The 19,020-nt window shown below is 41.9% G+C and overlaps 1 protein-coding gene and 1 long non-coding RNA gene across 2 annotated transcripts in view; both read right to left on the bottom strand.

The window, feature by feature from the left end:
- The window catches only part of LOC114549418 (uncharacterized), a 149,479-nt gene that overhangs the window by 20,925 nt on the left and 109,534 nt on the right, over positions 1 to 19,020 (bottom strand). The gene's annotated exons all lie outside the window — the stretch shown is intronic.
- dselb (dermatan sulfate epimerase like b) lies at positions 11,883 to 18,562 on the bottom strand. Its single transcript, XM_028569721.1, has one exon. It carries the CDS (start codon positions 17,441 to 17,443, stop codon positions 13,787 to 13,789), a length of 3,657 nt encoding a protein of 1,218 aa, XP_028425522.1. The 5' UTR covers positions 17,444 to 18,562; the 3' UTR covers positions 11,883 to 13,786.

Genomic DNA, 19,020 nt, shown 5'->3' with positions numbered 1-19,020 from the left:
AAGCTTATCTAGTTATGGTACAATTGCCTAAAATGGGTTTTACTAGGTTCTATGTGGGGAAAACAGCTGAAGTTGTGAATATAAATGCTGCGTTCCAGTTAGCACATGAAATCAAACACCGTCAGGCGTTTTCAGCAGACGTGGACATGTGGTTAATGAACTACATTATATGGGTATTGAAGTTGGTTAATGCCCCAAGGAGCGGAGAGGCTTTCACTTCAGTCTGAGGCGTAATGGATTATTTGGATTGTCTGGCCCCAAAGGGTCTGAAAAAGGAATGATCTCAAATGGGTATTTTTTATGACTTAAAAGACTCCACAACAATACGTTGATGGAGCAGGGCACTTTAGTTATGTAGTTGGATTTGTTTTTAGAATATTATATGGCTATCCACTTGATTTTCTCTTTGGGGAGTAAGGCAATCTATTAATTGCACACACCTGTTTGCCTTGCACACACCTGATCCCAATGAGTTAATCAGTGCAGACCTGAAATGTCTGTGAGGAAAGTAAACTTGTTGTGCTGTAGAGCTCGCTGGCACATACTGATGGTTTCAGCACCCGGTCATGATGATAAACTGAGTGCAGCGAGTTGTTTCCATTGTTACATTTTTTCTGTTTATCTGTCTTGTCTCCAGAGTAAGCAGAGAAATGCGTAAGACACCAACCTTTAACATGAATGTAAACAGTGTGTGACTGCAGCTTCAGCTCCGGGACTCATTATGCTGCACTTGCTGCCACAGAGCAACACATTCAGAGAAACATCAACACATTCAACTACTCACTTTACTACTTTATAGTTTGAAATTTTAGACATATTTCTTCATTTGCAGTACCCATGCTCTAGGTAGTAGTTTATCTCTTTCTAGTATATCATATTTTAGTAGCATACTTGCCTCAGGGCTCTGCTTAATGCCAGGTTTACCTCGCACTTTGTAACACCTTGATGTATGGGTGATATCGAAGCTATCGCTGCATATGCAATGATGTTTTATCGAAGTCAATAAATGTCACGTCAAACTAAGAGGTAAAAATGAGTTTATGTCCTTTAAGCGTTTTAAAAAGTGAGTCAGACTGTAATATATTCTGCCTTTATGAATTTCAAATCAATGTGGGTTTATATATAAGTCATTTGTTACTGGCAGTTGCCAGGAGAGCTTGTAATTTCCCCTGGCATGACTTCAGACAGAATTCTGATGGAAGCCTTGATGGGTCTTAATGCAGTTCAGTGAGGAGAATGGACTGAATTTGCATGTTGACAAAGGATGGAAAAGGAAACAAGATAATGGCGGTACTGTAACTGTGTCCCAAATCAAGGGCTGGATCCTCCAAAGTCCACAATTGTTTCTGTCACAAAAGGCTGACAAGGCCTGTCTAGAGCCAAGAAGTGCTGCATTACCCTGCTATATCTGGGTCGAATAAGGCCAGCGTATGCTTGAAAGAAACTAGTCCATAAAACTAACGTGTGGTTGGATTGTTTTTGTATGTTAAAATTGGAGTTGGGTCAATTTCCGGTTTCACTGGTCTGGTCCGGTGTACAAGGCTAAACTGCTTTCACTTTATGCCAACCGGTTCAACCGGCACCTTCTGGCAAATTAAATAAGTAGCTGACATAAGCAACCTGTGCCAATGGCGTCACAGCGCTATATCCAACTTATATTGCAAGCAGTGTTGGAAGTAGCGTTACCAGTTTAATTACTTCTCAATGGCGTCGCTGTTTTCTGAATCAAACAGCTTTTCAGTAGCTTCAGTTAAGTTAATACAAGCCAACAAAAGACGTGAGCTGAAAAAAAGGGAGGCAAAGTGTAAACACCTCAACCAAAGAGGTTATTATAACCTTACTGCAGGTAAAAAGTCATGGCTAAGAGGCACATTCCCTCCATTATGTGGTCTAGAGTCGGTACACTCTCGTTATGGGCTCTCTCACTTGTCTCACTCGGGCGCGGCTGAGACACGTGCGACGCCTAGTAGTGAAATGTGATATACCCGTCTGGTCCAGTGTTTGGCTTGATATAGTCTCGCTTTGCCAGACCTTCCTCCACAGCGCTGCGGAGGAGGGTCTGACTAGTTCCCACAGCATTGTGGGATGGGAGAAAAACGTGCTCTGGTTTATTGGCATTTCTTTAAAACAATTGTCTTGGGCAGCACTAAGCGCCCAACAGAGCCGCTGCAATAGATATAATAGATAATAGCATAGAGACGGAACTTGTTTTGGTGGAATGTGTACGTTCCAAAGTTGTTTCAGTCGTGCAACAGAAAACTCAGATTATTTAACCTTTATTTATACAGGTAATCTCATTGAGACACAGGGTCTCATTCTCAAGAGAGACCTTGGACAGATATTCTAGCTAGCTGTCTGGATTTACCCTGCAGAGATCTGAAGAGGAAATGGAACATCGTGGATATAGACTAGGCTTGATATCAAACTGGTTTGAAAATGTTTACACTGGCCCAAGTCTTGTTAAAATTAATTGTTTTTATAACTGTGGTTGAAAATGTCTCAAATTGTCGAACTTGGTGGAAGAATACAGTATTTTGAATAAAATTGAATGTGTTTAGGTTTCACAAATCCTAAACTTGCATTTTTAGTGTTAGCCTCAGTGAGGATAATCTGTCTCATTTGTGGAACAGACACAGGTTCAACCTCGCCTTCAGATCAACCTCTGAATTGAAACACCCTCTTTGGTGTTGTTAGCAAGTGATTACTTTTGCTAATTCGTTTTGGCCCTGTTGCTCATCTCTTGACAGCTTCATCTTTTATTTTCATCACTTGTTCTGTGTCGCAGGTGCAGGACACCAACATGGGAGATGCTCTGAGTCTCCCAACACAAATTTCTCCTATTGTTTAATAACAACTGAAACGGATAGCCTAAGGTTACTACTCCCACCTGGACTGTACTTATATGAATAATATAATTTACAATGTTCATATTTGTGATTGCCCATACAGTAAAATGTTTGGCAGTGTTTGCCTGTGCAGAATAACAATCACAAAAACTGCGCTATATGCATCAACTGATTATAGTCAACATGAAGCCACTTACTCCAACCGCACACGAATACGCCCACGCACACACACACACCCTCCCTGCTGTGGAGGATATTTTCAATTAATCAGGCTCTCTCATCAATAATTCATCGCCCCTGCAGCCAGTCACTCTTCTCCAGCCATTTAATGAGGCAGCCAAGCCAGAGGGGCACAATCCACACATTACTCCAATAATAGTCGATGCTCAGGAGGAAAGCCACTGTGACCACGGCTGGTTATTAAAGTAATGCCATCATTTGTGCCTTCCGGTCAAATCAAAACCTGTCAAACGCTATTTGCAAAAGGACACAAATGGCAATGAGTAAACACGGCGAGAGCCAGCATGCAGCCGTGTCACCTCTCAATCACAGAAAACCTCAGGTTGCAAATCTCTACTGCAGGAATTCAAACCAGAGAAGGTTTGTCAGGAGCGATGAATTATTAAAACCAACTTTGCTGAGGAGAATGTCCCAGTTTGATAAAAAAAATTGTAAAGTTAAATTGCAGCCCTGATTTAAGACATAACTCCCAAGAGTCAAGGATAGCAGCTGTTGAAAATAAACTCTGAATGAATCTCCGAGCTTATACATACTGTTAAAAACTGAAACTTTTTGAACTGTACAGTCTCTAAATTAAGTGTAGTGTTGTACAAGAGCCTTAAAGTAACAATCTGTGATTGACAAAAGGCCTTCCATTTGCAGCATTAGCGAACTGGGTGTCTGTGGCGTCATTCCCAGGTAAAATCAAAGCCAGGGTATAGTCAGTGGCACGTTTTTTTCTCACCTACTGTATAAGTGATTGCTTTGCCAGAGAGGGTAGGCCGAGCTAACGAAACAGACTCGCTTGTGAGTGAAGCGACATACTGTGACCAACTGCCAAGTCACTGACGTCACACAGACGACACGGTTCGGATCTCTGGGAAGCGAGATCCAAAAACACACCTGCAATTACTGCTTATCACTATTAGGTGCCGCCAAAGAGAACAAAACAGAGATCTTCAAAATTGTAACTTCATCATTTTGCCCATTTCCTTCTTTTTGACATTCATGGCAGAAAATAATAAAGTGAGAGATGAATTGGCCTTTCTAGTAAACGTCACTGAATTAAGTTCCTGTTTTCTTTGATTTCACTGATACATTTGGTGATAAGCAAACAGTTATATTCCATATAATTTCTTTGCTGTCTTAATGCAGGAGTGCTGTCCGCATTTTAAAGTCACACAGTGCTTTATCTTGGAAAGGCACAGACATCTGCAACTGTTTTTGGCTTGGAGGCAGTCACTTTCCTTTGCAGCATTCTTGCCTTCCCCTAAGTAATCTACTTGTCATGCGTACTGTCCACTTCTTCCAATTTACTCCAAACAAACAGCTATGACTGTATACATTTAAACACACCATCTCCTGTGTACCAGAGGATTTCTCTAAATAAGTCTCATGATGCCAGTCAGATAGTAATGAAAAGTCTTTTATAAACCAGTCTACCAGTAGCATAAATTAGGATAATTTGAGAAAAAGGTTGTGGATTATTAAGAAATTGTATTTAAGAGATAACATCTGGAGTTTGTAGTCAATAAGTTATATTTACATTTAGAGTTTTGGAACACTATGCATTGCGTGTATCCATAAAAGTGTGAAAGCAAAGCGAGTTTTTCCCCTCATGAATTTGCTGGCTGTATAATAGCTGTAAGCTGGTTTGCTAGCATACCCTCCCTTCCCTCCAGTCTCTCCATTTTCCTCTATACTCTGTATATTTATGAAGCAGATTCATAAAGCCCTGGGATTCATGCAATTCTTTCACTCGAGTAGAAGCTTTTCAGATGCAGACACATCTTTGCGTCAACTCGTGCTGCCCCTGGCGAATTTGTGTCGAAGCAAGTTTTTTCATTGACGTTGCAACCGCAGCGCCTCTCAAATTCACCTAACGTTCTGTCTAAACACACAATAAAAACATTGAAAGCATTCCCTGCCTTATATACTTTTGCAAAGCAGATGTTTTGCATCCTTTATGAATTCTCAACTGTTTACATCCATGTCTGCTAGCTTGTGGTCTACCTTACCTTTGTTGATGCTAGTTTCTTGAAGCGTTTACCCGGTCAAATGTTAATTAGTTCATTAGACCCAATCGTAAAAAAACACTGCTCTATAGCACTATTAGTAGTCAAACAACATGGAAAAAATGGTTAATCACCTGTTCTGTGGTAGACAAAGTGTCATCTTCTGTGTCTTTCTTTTCCGTTTTAATCTTCCTGGTAGGCAAAAGAAGACAGGAAGTGGTGGTCAAAACTGGATTACGGACCAGGCAGAAGCCCTGAAATCCTTGCTTCATTACCTGATCTTGAGGCCCTGTCTTTAAGAAGGGCCCGTGTCAAAATCTAGTACTAAGCCGATACCGATTCTGTGCATACACCTTCTGTTAATTTGTGTCTAATTAAATTACCCAAACAGCATGCTTTAGGCTTATGGATGTAATAGGGGCCCCGGAGCCCCCAAGCAGGTTAATCCAGCCGTGGTACAAGACGCACAGTTAGGCAGCTTTTGCAGACTGAAATAGACAAACCTTGTTTGTGCAGTTCTTCCTGTACCCTTCTGATCATTTTATCCTGCGACAGAACAGGTCGAGGACAATTTAACAGCTGGTGGATCCTACAAATCATCATCACTCTGTACCGGCGAAGATGACACCTTTTACTATCACCTCTTACAAGGCGTTGACACCTCTTTTTTTTTGTGGTTTTGTTTCTTCTACTTTTTCTTTCTACCGGTGACAACTATGAAGTGTTGTTTCCTACATTAAGAATCAATGTATAAAGACGTCAAATTCCCCCCAGGAGTGGTGTTGGTGTTGTCCCGGCCTTTTTCAATTCTTCTTTTCTTCTTAGCATTTCATCACTCTTATAAAAAATGTTTTATGCCAACCAGGCCAAGAATTATGATCTCTAAGGAACACAACCATATGAACAGAGAATGTGACCATCTGGCTTCCTCTACAGCTAAACAGGGGGGGAGAGAAGAGAAGAGTGATGAATGTCCCTCGTCTCCTGCCGTCTGTCAAGTGTCAGGATGTCTCTTTTAAAAATAAAATACTGTTGTCGGAAGCTGCACAGAGCCAATAGTGTGATTGCACGGAAATGTTCAAAGTGAACATTTGAAAAGTGAAGAAAAAAAGGGAAAGTCACAAAAAGGGAAAAAAAAAAAAACTCATTTTTCAAGTTTTTATTCTTGGACTGTGTAGATAGGCTCACCCGGGTGGGGACAGTTATGGGAAGGGGATGATAGAAAATCTGTGTCGACAGTATAGTGATTGTCCTATCTCTGAAGCTCACAGTGATAGCATGCCTCACCCAGTCAGGTCTCCTGTCAATTCTTCATTATCAGAAGTAGCTTTCCTTTTCCTCTATCAAAAGCCTATGAGATGAGAATATGTTAAGTGAGGACAGGGGGAAGAAATTCAAGCATTTCATTTCTGAAGACTTTACACCAATCTGTTGCTCTGCTGTAATTTCCAAGGCACGCTGTGACCAATGTCATAGGGGCTGTTACTCCTCCTCAAGACATAAATTCCACTAATTAGAGATCAATGACTCATGCTTGATGTAATTAGGCCGGATGGAACGCCACCATAAAAAAAAAAAAAAAAAAAAACTGTACGACATGCATTCATCTCCTTTTTTTTTTTTTTTCTATCTCCACTATCAGTCCTATTGTGTATATTAACATGAAACATGAAAACGATTCCCTTGGCAGGCATGCACTGCCTACACATGGTTCAGGAGAGCAGTAGCCGCAGCAACAATTTGACAGGCGGGTTATGGTTTCTGGGTCCCAATAATGAAGGACTACTGAGTGTGTCATCCAGGAAAAGGGCCTCTCCCCCGTCTGTCTGTCGGCCAGCCAGCTGGAGTCAATCCTACACCTCAGAATAACATTAGGCCTCAAACGCTGCAGCACGGCCACCCTTTGCTTTAATAGGCAGAAACAGCTCATTAAATTACAACAGTGGCTAACCCTTTCCATAACTGAATTGGTAAACTCACATTAGTCAGACAACAGCTAAATCATTTCTTTTTATCTCATTTTCCAGCTTACACATCATTCTGCTCGTTTTTTGCACCGCCAGCAAACCACAATGGTTGAAATAGGAGAAACTGAGGAGCCCTGCACAAAGTCATACTACAGTGGCTCAATTTCCAAGAGTCAGTCTGAGGCAGTCTGCCCTGCAAAACTGTCTGTGATATACAGAACAAGAGAGGGGATTAACCAAAGTGTCAAGGGAGACAGGTTCGGATGGTTTATACTGAAGGGTCTCACTTCCAAAGTCAAAAACTTCTCATAGCAAAGACCTCAGTGATAACGTCATATCATGTTGCTAGGCAGGGGAAATTTCCACAGACTTTCATTTGACTTTCAGACAGAGGCACAGTAAGAAAAACTGTTTCCTTTTGGGAATAAAGTCAACTTTACTAGAAAATGATGTTTGCAAATAAAAAAAAATGGAAGAAATTATAATTGAAATGCACTAAGGACCTTGAAATCCTCAGAGAACTGGGCTCCTCGCTCAGCAGTTAATGTGGAATTATCTCATTTTGACAAATTCGGATGATTATAAGTGAAGTAAAAAGAATTGTAGCTGTGAGCCAGCTTCAGTATGGAGTTCTGTCTGAAGTGAAATTCAAAAGGCCTCATCTGGTCTGATTTCCCTGCGCTGTAAGACCAGACTGGGCTTTATTAGCATTTGCCGCTGTTCTTTATTGGCATGGAAGATCCCATTTTCACTTCAGAAACGACTTGCCACCAGCTGCAAATTGACAAAGCGCCATATTTCCTCACAAGTCAACTCTTATTAATAGCTATTCCCGGGATGTGCGCCTCCCCATATCCAAACACAGCAGTGTCATCAGCAGGTACATTTGAACAGTGGAATGTTAGGACCTCACAGGCGTTGTTTACCAAAGTGAAAATGACTGAATATAGCAGAGCGGCATCGCCAGCTGCTTACACCCTGTCAGTTAAAGTCTGAATGCATCCCGAGCCTCTCCTCGGTCATCTGAAGGACACAAGTCATGCGCGTCAAATTCATGTTGAAGTTAAAAAAACTCTCAACAATGATGCTGTTGCCTATCAGCTGGCCAATTCTCCAGCACAATTGCCTCACATGGTATCAATGATTACTCCTCTCCAGAATATCAGGCTGTTCTCTGGCTGATGGTGGCTGCAGCAAAGGTTAATTAATGAGCAGTGGCAGGAGCGATGGCTGCCGGCGAGGGAGAGGCTCTCCTGGGACTTGGACTCACCAGTGGCGAAAGATAAAGGTGGAACAGCGAAAGGGTATAACTACTCAGTTGAAATTGAGTCTGCTTTCCTATCTGGATAACCTCCATGCGCTTAACAGTCTGAGAGAGCTACTTAATCACTTACCCAAGCCGCTGCATGGAATTAGATCATAACGCAGCTTTTCATCATTTTCTATATAAAACCTTATGTCATGCAATGATTACGTATTGGTTATCAAACATCAAAGACAAATTCTGAGGCAACCTGAGAGCTTAAATTAGTTCTGCAAATCTGCTTCTTGTGATCCAACATCAAAAAGGTTTACATGCAGCATGTTTGTCTTTCTGTGTAGCAGAAGCGGTATTTCCAGATGGGAAATAAACACTCTGACGTATAGCTTTATTTTTATCTCATTTCCAAGATGCCATTACATTTTACTGGTAGAGATTAGATTTATAGAACAAGTCTGAATAGCTTCATAGGGGAGATTAATGTTTTGTGCCATCCTGTTAAAAAGCCCAATGATAAACTGATCTGTGTTCCATCTGAAAAATATAAAAGGTTGTGAAAAATCTCTCTAGCCAAGTCATTAATAATTCATACGTTTCTTACTTTCTAATAAGGCAACAATTCAGCAGTTCATACATCAGTTATCAGCCATTAATGAGAGCATTTTGTGGGGGGGTGTTGCTGGTTGCAAAAGATCTCTCTGGCTGGTGTTTATTCTCCTCCAGCAGGACACTGCACTACAATCAATTCCTTAACCAGCTCTTAACATTTATAAATAAGCCCTCAAGTCAGTAGTTATACATGTTAATAAAGTCATTAATAAAGGGTCATGGGTCACAGCAAAACTCAGAAATCTACAATTAGTTACTCATTTGCAATTGTAAATGTTAATAGATTTTTCACTAGTAAAGGGTTATACAATAATCTAGAGCTGCAAAGATGAATCGATTAGTTGTCAACTCTTAAATGAATCGCTTATTAAACTATTTTGAGATCGATTAGTCGGTTAGAGTAAATTTTTTAAGACAAAAGTAAAAATTATTTGATTCCAGCTTCTTAAAAGTGAATAATTTCTAGTTTCTTCTCTCCTCTGTGACAGTAATATCTTTGAGTTGTGGACAAAACAAGACATTTGAGGGCGGCATCTTGGGCTTCTGGGAAACACTGATCCACATTTTTCACCATTTTCTGACATTTTAGAGACTAAACAACTAATCGAATAATCGAGAAAATTATCAACAGATTAGTTGACTATAAAAATAATTGTTAGTTGCAGCCCTACGATAATCATCAACTTTCCAGCTGAAAATGTTAAATAGTTAAATGGAGCATGGTGCAAAGACCCTGCAGTGTTCTGCTGGCAGTAGTGTGGAGGAAGTATTCAGAACAAAACGTTCAAGAAGCACCAACAATAAAAGTCTTTAATTTTGCTGAAAAATGGCCCCTGTGACTGAGAGATATATTATTATGAGCCTATATGAAGTTATTAGATACCAAACTGCAGCAGACTATGAAATACAATATTTCCTTCTGAAATTCATTTACCTAGAAGCATAAAGTAACATAAAATGGAAACACTCAAGTAAAGCACAAGTACCTTAAAAATGTGTTGAAGTACAGTACTTGAGTGCTGACATGTACTTAGTTACTTTCTGTTGCGTGCTGAATGAAGATAAATCCGCCGTAAAGATGTTCACAACCTGGCAACCCAGAAGTTGTTATCAATTAAGGCGTAATCTATATAAATCGTCAGTAAATGATTAATTAAGCAATAATAAAGTAATAAGTTACAACAGCATTATTTTATGAGATACTGGTACCATAAAATCAAATAGCTGTAAAAGTTAGATGCATGACTCCATGGAACTGAAGTTTTTTATCTACCAGTGGTGGATGGTTCTCAAGTACTGTATTTAAGTACAATTTTGACAATATAACATTTTGGAAGCCAATATTGTACTTTGTATTCATCTTTATTCACTCGCCAGGTGTAGTTACTTTGTAGATTCAAATAACTATTACAGAATATAAATGAAAGAGGCGCTATGCAGTTTTGTCGCTTTTTGCTCGCAGGTTTCTCTATAGAGCTCCCCCTACAGCTTCGGAATAGATATTTGGCAGGACCTATGTTTACTTGTGTCTGAGTCCTCGCTTGGTGAGTCTGTTGTTTCCTCTTTCTCGGTTCCCCCGACAATGCTTTCCTAGCTTTCTGCTTCTTTTTTGCCAGCTCAGCCACGACGATAGTGTGAACAACTACATCGCTACCTTGTTAGCCGGTTCCTGAATGGCCGTATGTGTGCAGTGCCGTGAAGCAATTTGTTACATCGCGACAACCTGATATCACGCCATACTTCCTGACGCTGAAAGTTGCAACGGTGGTTTTTCCGTTCACAGGCGTTAGGGGGAAGCGAGACGACCATCATTCAACTCGAAAAAAGTCAAATAACCATTCCAATGACTCCGAAGCTGTTCAGTTAAGGTAAATTAAGCTATAAAAACTGCATAGTTCCCCTTTAACTTGTACATTTTGAGTTTTATTATAGATAAAGCCGACTGGCAGTATATACAGTAATCAAAATTAGCTCCACCTTTATCAGCTTCAACATTAAAGTGGTGTACACATGAATGCATCAATAATCATAATCCAGTAACATAAAATATATATATATTATTCTGAAATGGGCCATTCTGCATCATGAGTACTTTCACTTTTGGTTTATTGAGGTATATTTTATTGCCAATACTTTTGTACTTTTACTTAATTAAGATTTTGAATGCAGGACCTTGGAACAGAGTAACTCTACACTGTGTTATTAGCCTACTACTTTTACTTAAGTCAAATATCTGAGTACTTCTTCCACCAGTGAATTTCTACCTTGACACACTTGTCTGTGAAATCAAGATGAGTACTGGTAATAAATGAGAATATGTATGCACTATTTCCAGTGACTCCGTGAATCCAGAATGAATCCAAGCAGGCTACTTAACCAGTGAGTGCAAGTCAGGACTCGTAGAAACCTCCCTTCCAAAGCATTTGCCTGAGGTTTCGGGGAATAATGCGCCTCTGCATGGAAGGATTAGGCACAGAGGACCCTGCCAAGCATTAGAGTGTTACAGGAAGGATCAAGAACAAATGAGTAATAAAATGACTGACTCATTGAGACCAGTCTGAGATGTGAGACACGGCATGTTCTCTTTCGAAGCCTGCTCCTGTTAAGGTCCCGTCTCAGTCAGAGCGTAACAAAAGAATTGCCTGACATGTTTTTAATTGTTGGCTCTTCCTTGTCATGCATGTCAACTGTACAAGCAATTAGGCTTCTGCCATCCATGTCTAATAAAAATGGAGATTTTGCTGCTGCATAATTGTGGCAGCAGAAACGTCTGCATAACTTTCACTCGTGGGTTATCAGTAACCATCGTGAAAGAGACTATTAAAACGTATGCTGTCTTTTGTAGATAATAGTAGTTTAACATGAGCATAATAGCAAGCTCTGCAGCTAATGATGTCATATAATCACGTGGCACATTCCGTTATCACAGCTCAAGATAGTTCACTGCAACAGAACAGAAGACTGGTTGCCGATATATTTATGAATTTATTATTTTCTTTACATTATCTCCACCTCTTGCTCCAGAGCCCACAGAAAAACGTTATGAAGAAAATGATTGTAATTCAAGGCCACAGAAGCAAGGAACCATATCCCCACGAGCAAATACAAAACAGAGTTGGTAACAGGATTGCAACACCAAAGTGAAAGCATGTCTGCCAAGTCTACACATTCAAAGACCACAAACATCAAACAGGAGTTTTTTTCAGGCAGTCGAGGGTTTCAGTGTTGGGAGAGAAGAAAACAAACAGGACTGTTTCTAGCTGAGGAAAGATGGATATTTCCAAATGGGCACAATATGATTTTTTTTTGCGTACAGATGCAAGAGGACAGTCGATAATTGAGTAAAGCATCTGCATATTACATGTGATCCATTTACAGTACAGAAATGTTTAAGCAAGCGGTATCAAAGGTTACTGAGGAGCATATATTTTTGCCCAGGCCAAAGAGCATAAAATCACAGAGTAGAAATGGTCTCAGACTTTCTTATTTTTTTCCCTTCTTTAGCTATACTTAATATTCATCGGCTGCTCAGTCCACTGCTCGCTGAACCCTCTCAAGACAAAAGCCCATTGGATATCTGATTGACCAGGAAATGAAAACTGCTTGCATTTCCTCCAGGCCTTTATAGTGAAGACAGCACAACAATAAAGCACAGGGTGAGCCTCAGTTATGGCATTTTGCAGATTAATATGAGTAGCTGAGGGGGATGCTTTGGAAATTGCTTTGACTAGAAATGTGTCAAGGCTGACAGGTTGTTGTTTTTTTTCCAGTTTGATCCCTATTAAGCACTTTCCTCTGATCTAATTCAATAAATGCCAAAGGGAGTTATAATAACCATATTCATATTCCTGATCCTTTGGGATATGCGTCTTTGGAACCCATAAATACTTCTAACTTTCTTTCTTCTACACATATCTTCAGAGGTCTTATATTTCCAAGCTAATCGAGTATATAGAGTAAAGTTAGCTTTGTAAAATGCACTGAATCCCACATACAATCAAAGGAGTCCCTGCAAAAGTGCTAAGCCACCAACCCACCGTGACATCTTTGAGCTTCAAATAAAATCCCTCTACTGATGTAATGGAAATACAGTCCATACCATTCATAGGTCTATAATCTAATGCACTTTTCTGCTTTCCAAAAGAGCTTATATATTGCAGCATTATTTTTAGATTTAAAGGGAAAAAGCACACAAAGTTCAGATGTTAAATTAATGACAGCCAAATTAGTCTTTGAAAACTCTCTCCCAAAGCTACAAATTAGGAGACTAGAATACTAAAGACTAAATACAAGTCTTACTTCTTAATGAGCTTCATAACGTATCTGTTCCAAACCAGTAAATAAGTCTTAATCCACCCCTCAACAAAAGTGAATGCCAGTAATAATAGATTTTGCACTAACATCTCTCTGACATTAAAGATTAGGGATTGGAAAAACTCTCATGTCCTCATCTTTTACTAAGACAAACAGTAAACAATCCTCACTGTAAAACTGAGCTGTCGGACGCGGAAATAAAATAAAATGTATGCTGAAATTCAACTCTGCATGTAAGACAGCAATGGTCTGAAGTATCACTCAATAAAAGACTGCTACAAGTGAATGTGAAAAGCTGCTGGGGGGAAAAGAAGAACATGAGCTGCCTTTCCACCTATTTTAATGTAAAATATTCCTCCCTCACAAACATCTGTTGCTGCAGTCTGTACAACACCAAAACCAACACAACAAACAGGAAAAAGACAGAAATGCTACCCAGTTTCTTTTCAACATTGTAAAATTTAAGGTCAAAAAAAAAAAAAAAAAAAAAAAACTTGATGGCAGCTACAGTAAACAAGACTCGAGCTCAATATCAGCTGACCAGCAGCAGCAAAGTTAACTGGCAAACCTGGTGTAACCCAGCCTCCTCATCACAATCCCACACACGTCCTCTATTAGTCTGATGTCCTTTCGAGGCATATTTTGTCTCCACATGTTAATGTTGGCTGGTGAAATGTCTCCTTCGTACATTAGATTGTACAGGTTTGTGGATGTGGTGAACAGAAGTTGGTTGAGGGCTGCGGGTGAGACGGGCACCCCCAGAAATGTGTGTATGCTCTCCGCCGTCTCCTGCGGGAAGTTGACCACGTCCTCAAACCTCACTCGGAGGTAGGACTCCTCGGGGACGCTCTCGCTGACTCTCAGCACCGCTGCGGTGTGAGCCAGCCACAGATGAGCCAGTATCAGGATGGGGTTTGTCTCTGAACGGGACAGCAGCCTCTGGATTATTTTAAACTCTGGCGCTGCAGTTGGGCACCCGTCACTGACAGCATCCTCCTTGAATATCAAGGAAAGGTGCTGCGGGATATTTTTAAGGGAGTAAAGGCTGGGTTTGCTGTTATAAACCATGAGATAAATCCACGCTCGAGGGTCTCTCACCATGTAGATTGTCCTCAGGGAAGATCCCACAACCTCCTGAATGAAAGGCAATTTGAGCGCCCAGCTTCCGCTTCGCATGTTTAGGACCACCCGGGCGTTGGGGTACTCCGCAACATGGCGTCTTATCTCCCTAACATACTCTGCATCTCTGTCTAGACTTATTCTCAGCTTTCCCTTCAGCTCAGACACCGGCTCTCTCCTCCTAGATCTTTTCTTTCTGTCCCTAGAGGGGCTGACTCTCTGGGGCTGTTTGAACCTGCTGCCCTCTACCAGCTGAATATTCTGCAAGTGCAGCTTGGTGTTGTGGACCAGCGAATGCAGCCAGCCCTGAATAATCTTAAACCGTCCGCGCATGGCGTCTGACCTCGACCACTCGCAGGCGTCGACCACGGAGTCAAACTCAAACTCGGTCTCGGGAATGTCAACGTGCTCGGTGGGAACTCTGATGTAAACAAAGTCCGAGTTGTTGTAGAAAAGGTGCTTGAGTATTTCCGATCCCGATCCGGGAAGGGTTGTTATGACGACGGTGGGCAGGGGGAGTCGGTGCTGCTCATACAGTCTGATTTGTTTGTTTACTTCGCTTTTGGCACCCGCAACTTTCCATTTTACCCCACAGAGAAGCTCATCACAGCTGTTGGACACAAACAGCAGCTCGGCTATCCACAGAATGAGCACAGAGAGGAGAGCGTAACGCATCAGCCTGCTGAAGCAGACATAAAACTTTCTCTGCATGGTCAAAAACCCTATGGCCACACAGAGAACAACCCCTGCTATCACATTGACTGTGAAGCCAAAGTCAAACAGCTGATTATCACTGCTTATTTGTTTGGGGATGAGTTGAGTCCCAAGGCCATATCGAGTGATTTGATATCCATCCTCAACTTTACAGTGACCTCCGAATCCTAAATAAGTTGACCTTGCTCCTATGTCTTTGTAGTTTGTAGCAATAGAGACTATCTTCTCTGTGTTATTTATGGTTAAAGAAAGTCTCACTCCATTTTTGCTATTATCCATAAATCTACAGCTGGACACTTTGACATATGGCCCATGCAAGACGTAAGCGACTCTGCTGACTGCGCCCGTCATTGGGAAAGTGACATTGACATACTGAGTCCACCTCTTTTTAAACTCAGCTGCCTGCTCTGCCTCTTGTATCCTGGTATCAGGGCTGTGGCCCTGGCTGTCGAACCAGAACATTTTATAATGAGCGTCCCACACGTCCATCATGGCGCCATTATATCGGTCCATGAATCTGAAAGGGACGTATTTAAAGTCAATGTCAAGATTGTGGAAAAAAGCACTGAGGGACTTTACAGGTGAATCGCTCCACTTCTCTACGTGGTCAAGCACCAGCAGAGTCTGTGAGTTTAGCAGAACTAAAGCTCTGTACACACTCTTTAGTCTCATAGCGGGGGAGTAAGCCGACGCCGCTTCCCCACTCACAAACATGGTGTCCCTGTGTGAGGAGGCGACAATCACCTCCCCTCTCGCATCACCCACCCCCTCATCAGTCCAACGCAGCCACTTAGCGCATTCCCCCAATTGACCCTCCCATGGACTGTTACACTGGCTGGTAGGAGACGGACTGAACACTAACACATTGTTAAGGTAGCTGTACTTTGGACCATAAAGTGCTTCAGACACAAATACTTGTCCATTTGGAGCAAATGTGAAAGAGTTTTGATCAGGGTGTTCGTGACCTGGGTTAAAGCTGTTCCAGCCCTCCACCCAGGAGTAAGGCTTGTCATGGACAATGTCATAGACTGCACGCCCCCCCAGCTTGCCAGACTTAAAGGAGACAAAAGTGTTACCCTGGCCGTTTGGTAGCCCTGCTCCGTAGGTAACCACACCCCAGTTTGAGAAAATATGCATCCTAGCTATTCCAAAGTCGTGGGGAGGCTGCGGCGTGAGGTGGGAGTTGTACCAGATGTATTCTGTGTGAAGTGTAGCCCAGCGCTGGGCAGACGACTGCCCCATGGGACCATCCTTGGGTCGGTGCTTTCGAATCTGTTGAGCCAGCCAGTTACCCGTCCCGTTCCTCATGACGAACGTGTCGAGGAAAACAAGCTGGCTCTCCGGCCCATAAAACCAGTTGTAGTTGGAGTCTGCGATGCCAACTGTTCTCTGAAATCCCGGCAACAGAGTGGCATAATAAAACCAGAAGTGTCCCCGCAGCCAATTGTTTTGCAGGTTGTCAATGTTGAAATGGCGTTGGGCTAAGAAGACATACTGTGTGATGGACTTGGCTGTGTAGCTCCCATAGGCTACTCCCTCATCCAGAGACCCATCAACAACATGGTTTAGGAGAAACATAGTTTTCTCCATGTAGTTCACTGCCACTTGCTTCCAGATCATTGACTCTGGGTCGTCGTGTGATCCAACCACTATTGCACCAGTCAGGACAGCTAATATGTTAGTGGTTTGATGATTTTGGAGATACTGCTTCCCCCACCCCCTGTACTTTGAGAGCTCATACAGCTCCTCTGTCTCAGAGCGAATTTTCTTGAGGTAAACATCCCTTCGCTGCTCATCCAGGTAGGAGTAAATGAAGTCATAAGCAGTGGCAAACCCAGTGAGAGAGTGTGCCATGGGGACCTCGTCGTTAGGGGCACTGGTTACCTTCCAGTCTGGATATTCAGTCATCCTATCCATAAACTTGATAAGAAACTGCAGGGCAGCAGAGTCCTCTGGGCACAACAGGCAGTAGAGAGCCAGGGGAGGCAGGTTGTTCCCATAAATCTCATTCCACTTGCTTGTAAACTCTGCATGTTTCACAGGGGGCATGTAAAAGGGGACATTAGACAGCATGGTGAGCGCAGCCGCCCGGATAACTTTAAATATGTGACTGTGGGTGGTGGAGGACCTTTGCCTCAAGTGCAACACATCCACTTGGTTAAAATATAGGTTGGGATGGGAATCAGTAGACTGGAGTTTCCACTGCTCAGTCGCTCTTGCTTGTGTGAGCTTGACCGGCAGCAAGTCATCTGTAAAAATGTCTCTTTCTGTGGCGTTGAAGACCCCCGAGAAAGCTGTCCCCACTGCAAACAGCGGTAGTAAAAAAACTGAATACACAACCCAGTTCACTGCCATGTTGCCGGGCATTTGTGAATACATTTCACTGCATTCAAAAATTAGGCAACTGATTATTTTCTTCCTTAAAAATGTTGCTGTAATGTCCCATAATTCCAGTTGATATTTCAGATTAAAAGGTCCATGTGAGATATTATTTTTTCAGAGGAGCTCAAGAGTTCAAAAAAAAAATTATATTTTATAAGACAAACGATGCATTATGAAAGTCCCATGCATGATAGCCAAGAAGAGGAAAAAAAACTTTAGTGCAAAGGACAAAACACTAGCGATACAAACTTAGTAACAATCTTGTTAACAGTTTGCAAAGGCGACAAAAACGCATCACGTTAATTATACATAAATGTCTGATGGTAAGAAGTTATTGGCGTCTGTTCTGAATTTAAATCCAAGAGAAAAAATCCCGAACGTTTTCCTCCGTCCTCGTAGTAATACGTGTGTGCTCGTGAAGACTGCCAATCTTCCGCCTCCTCGCATGCGCCAGCAGCTCATATTGATCTCCTCCCCAAAACATTTCCTCTCGGACAAACATCAGTCAGCCCCAGTCCGTGTCCGGTCCAATCACAGCCACCCAAAGGCACCGTGTGCAGCCCGACCGAACTGCAACATCCGCGGACACGATCCTCAGCAAACAGCGCATCTCCGCAGATAACATCGCTTTGTATCCCCCCGCTGCAGGGACTCCAAACATGCCTGGCGCTTAAAATTGCAAATCCTGATCGGGAAATCGATCTGTTTGCATTGTTAAATCCGGTAATCTCCTTTTATTATTATTTCTGTCTTCTTTTTTTTTTATAAAGCTGCCTCCACGTTCCTTATCTTCGGCGATTAGTAGCCTATGGTGAAGTCCGAAAAGAGGAAAGTTGTCGTCACTTCTCAAGTATTCAAAGAATGAGACATTTTTCGGGTTGTCCACAGGAAACAGTAAATCAGCCTCCCAAAAATGATGAGTAATCCAGATGTGGATGTAATGTATCTGTAGGCACATGTAGGCTAGAGGCTATACCCGCTGCCGATTGAGAGACACATCTCACAAGTAAAGCTGTGTGTAGCCTAATCTCCGGACGCGTCTCCCTTGTGTCTCCCCCCGACTGTAAAACACAGTCAGTGGGATTGTTTTTCCTGCACTGGATGGGAAATTTCCACTGTACAAACTGTAGAGGGAGCCGTGACTTCAGAAGCCCAGCTGCATCCCTCATGTAGGCAGAGAGTGGGAAGGCTGGATATTCATTTCATGAAATCTCTCTCTCTCTCTCTCTCTCTCTCTCTCTCTCCCTCTGTAGGCTACAGGGTGGTCCACTAATTGTGTTAGGTTCCTGCTCATAAAGACTAAAGCAAAATCACACAAGTGGTGATAAAAACTATTTCTTTGGATCTACTGAACACATTGTTTTTTTTTTTTTTTTTTGCAATAAGGATAACTGATATTAAAGGAATGGTTAGATATTAGATATTTTTTGGGGGAAATACACTCAGAGATAGATGAGAAGTTTGTTAAATAGCCTATGAAGCTATAGCCAGCAGGTGGTTAGTTTAGCTTAGCATGAAGACTGGAAACACTGGCTACACTTAAGTGACAAAATTAGCTTAGCAGCATCTGTGAA

Source organism: Perca flavescens, chromosome 22 (genome assembly GCF_004354835.1).
Source record: "Perca flavescens isolate YP-PL-M2 chromosome 22, PFLA_1.0, whole genome shotgun sequence".
Lineage (NCBI taxonomy): Eukaryota > Metazoa > Chordata > Actinopteri > Perciformes > Percidae > Perca > Perca flavescens.
This window is presented reverse-complemented; position numbering and strand designations above follow the sequence as displayed.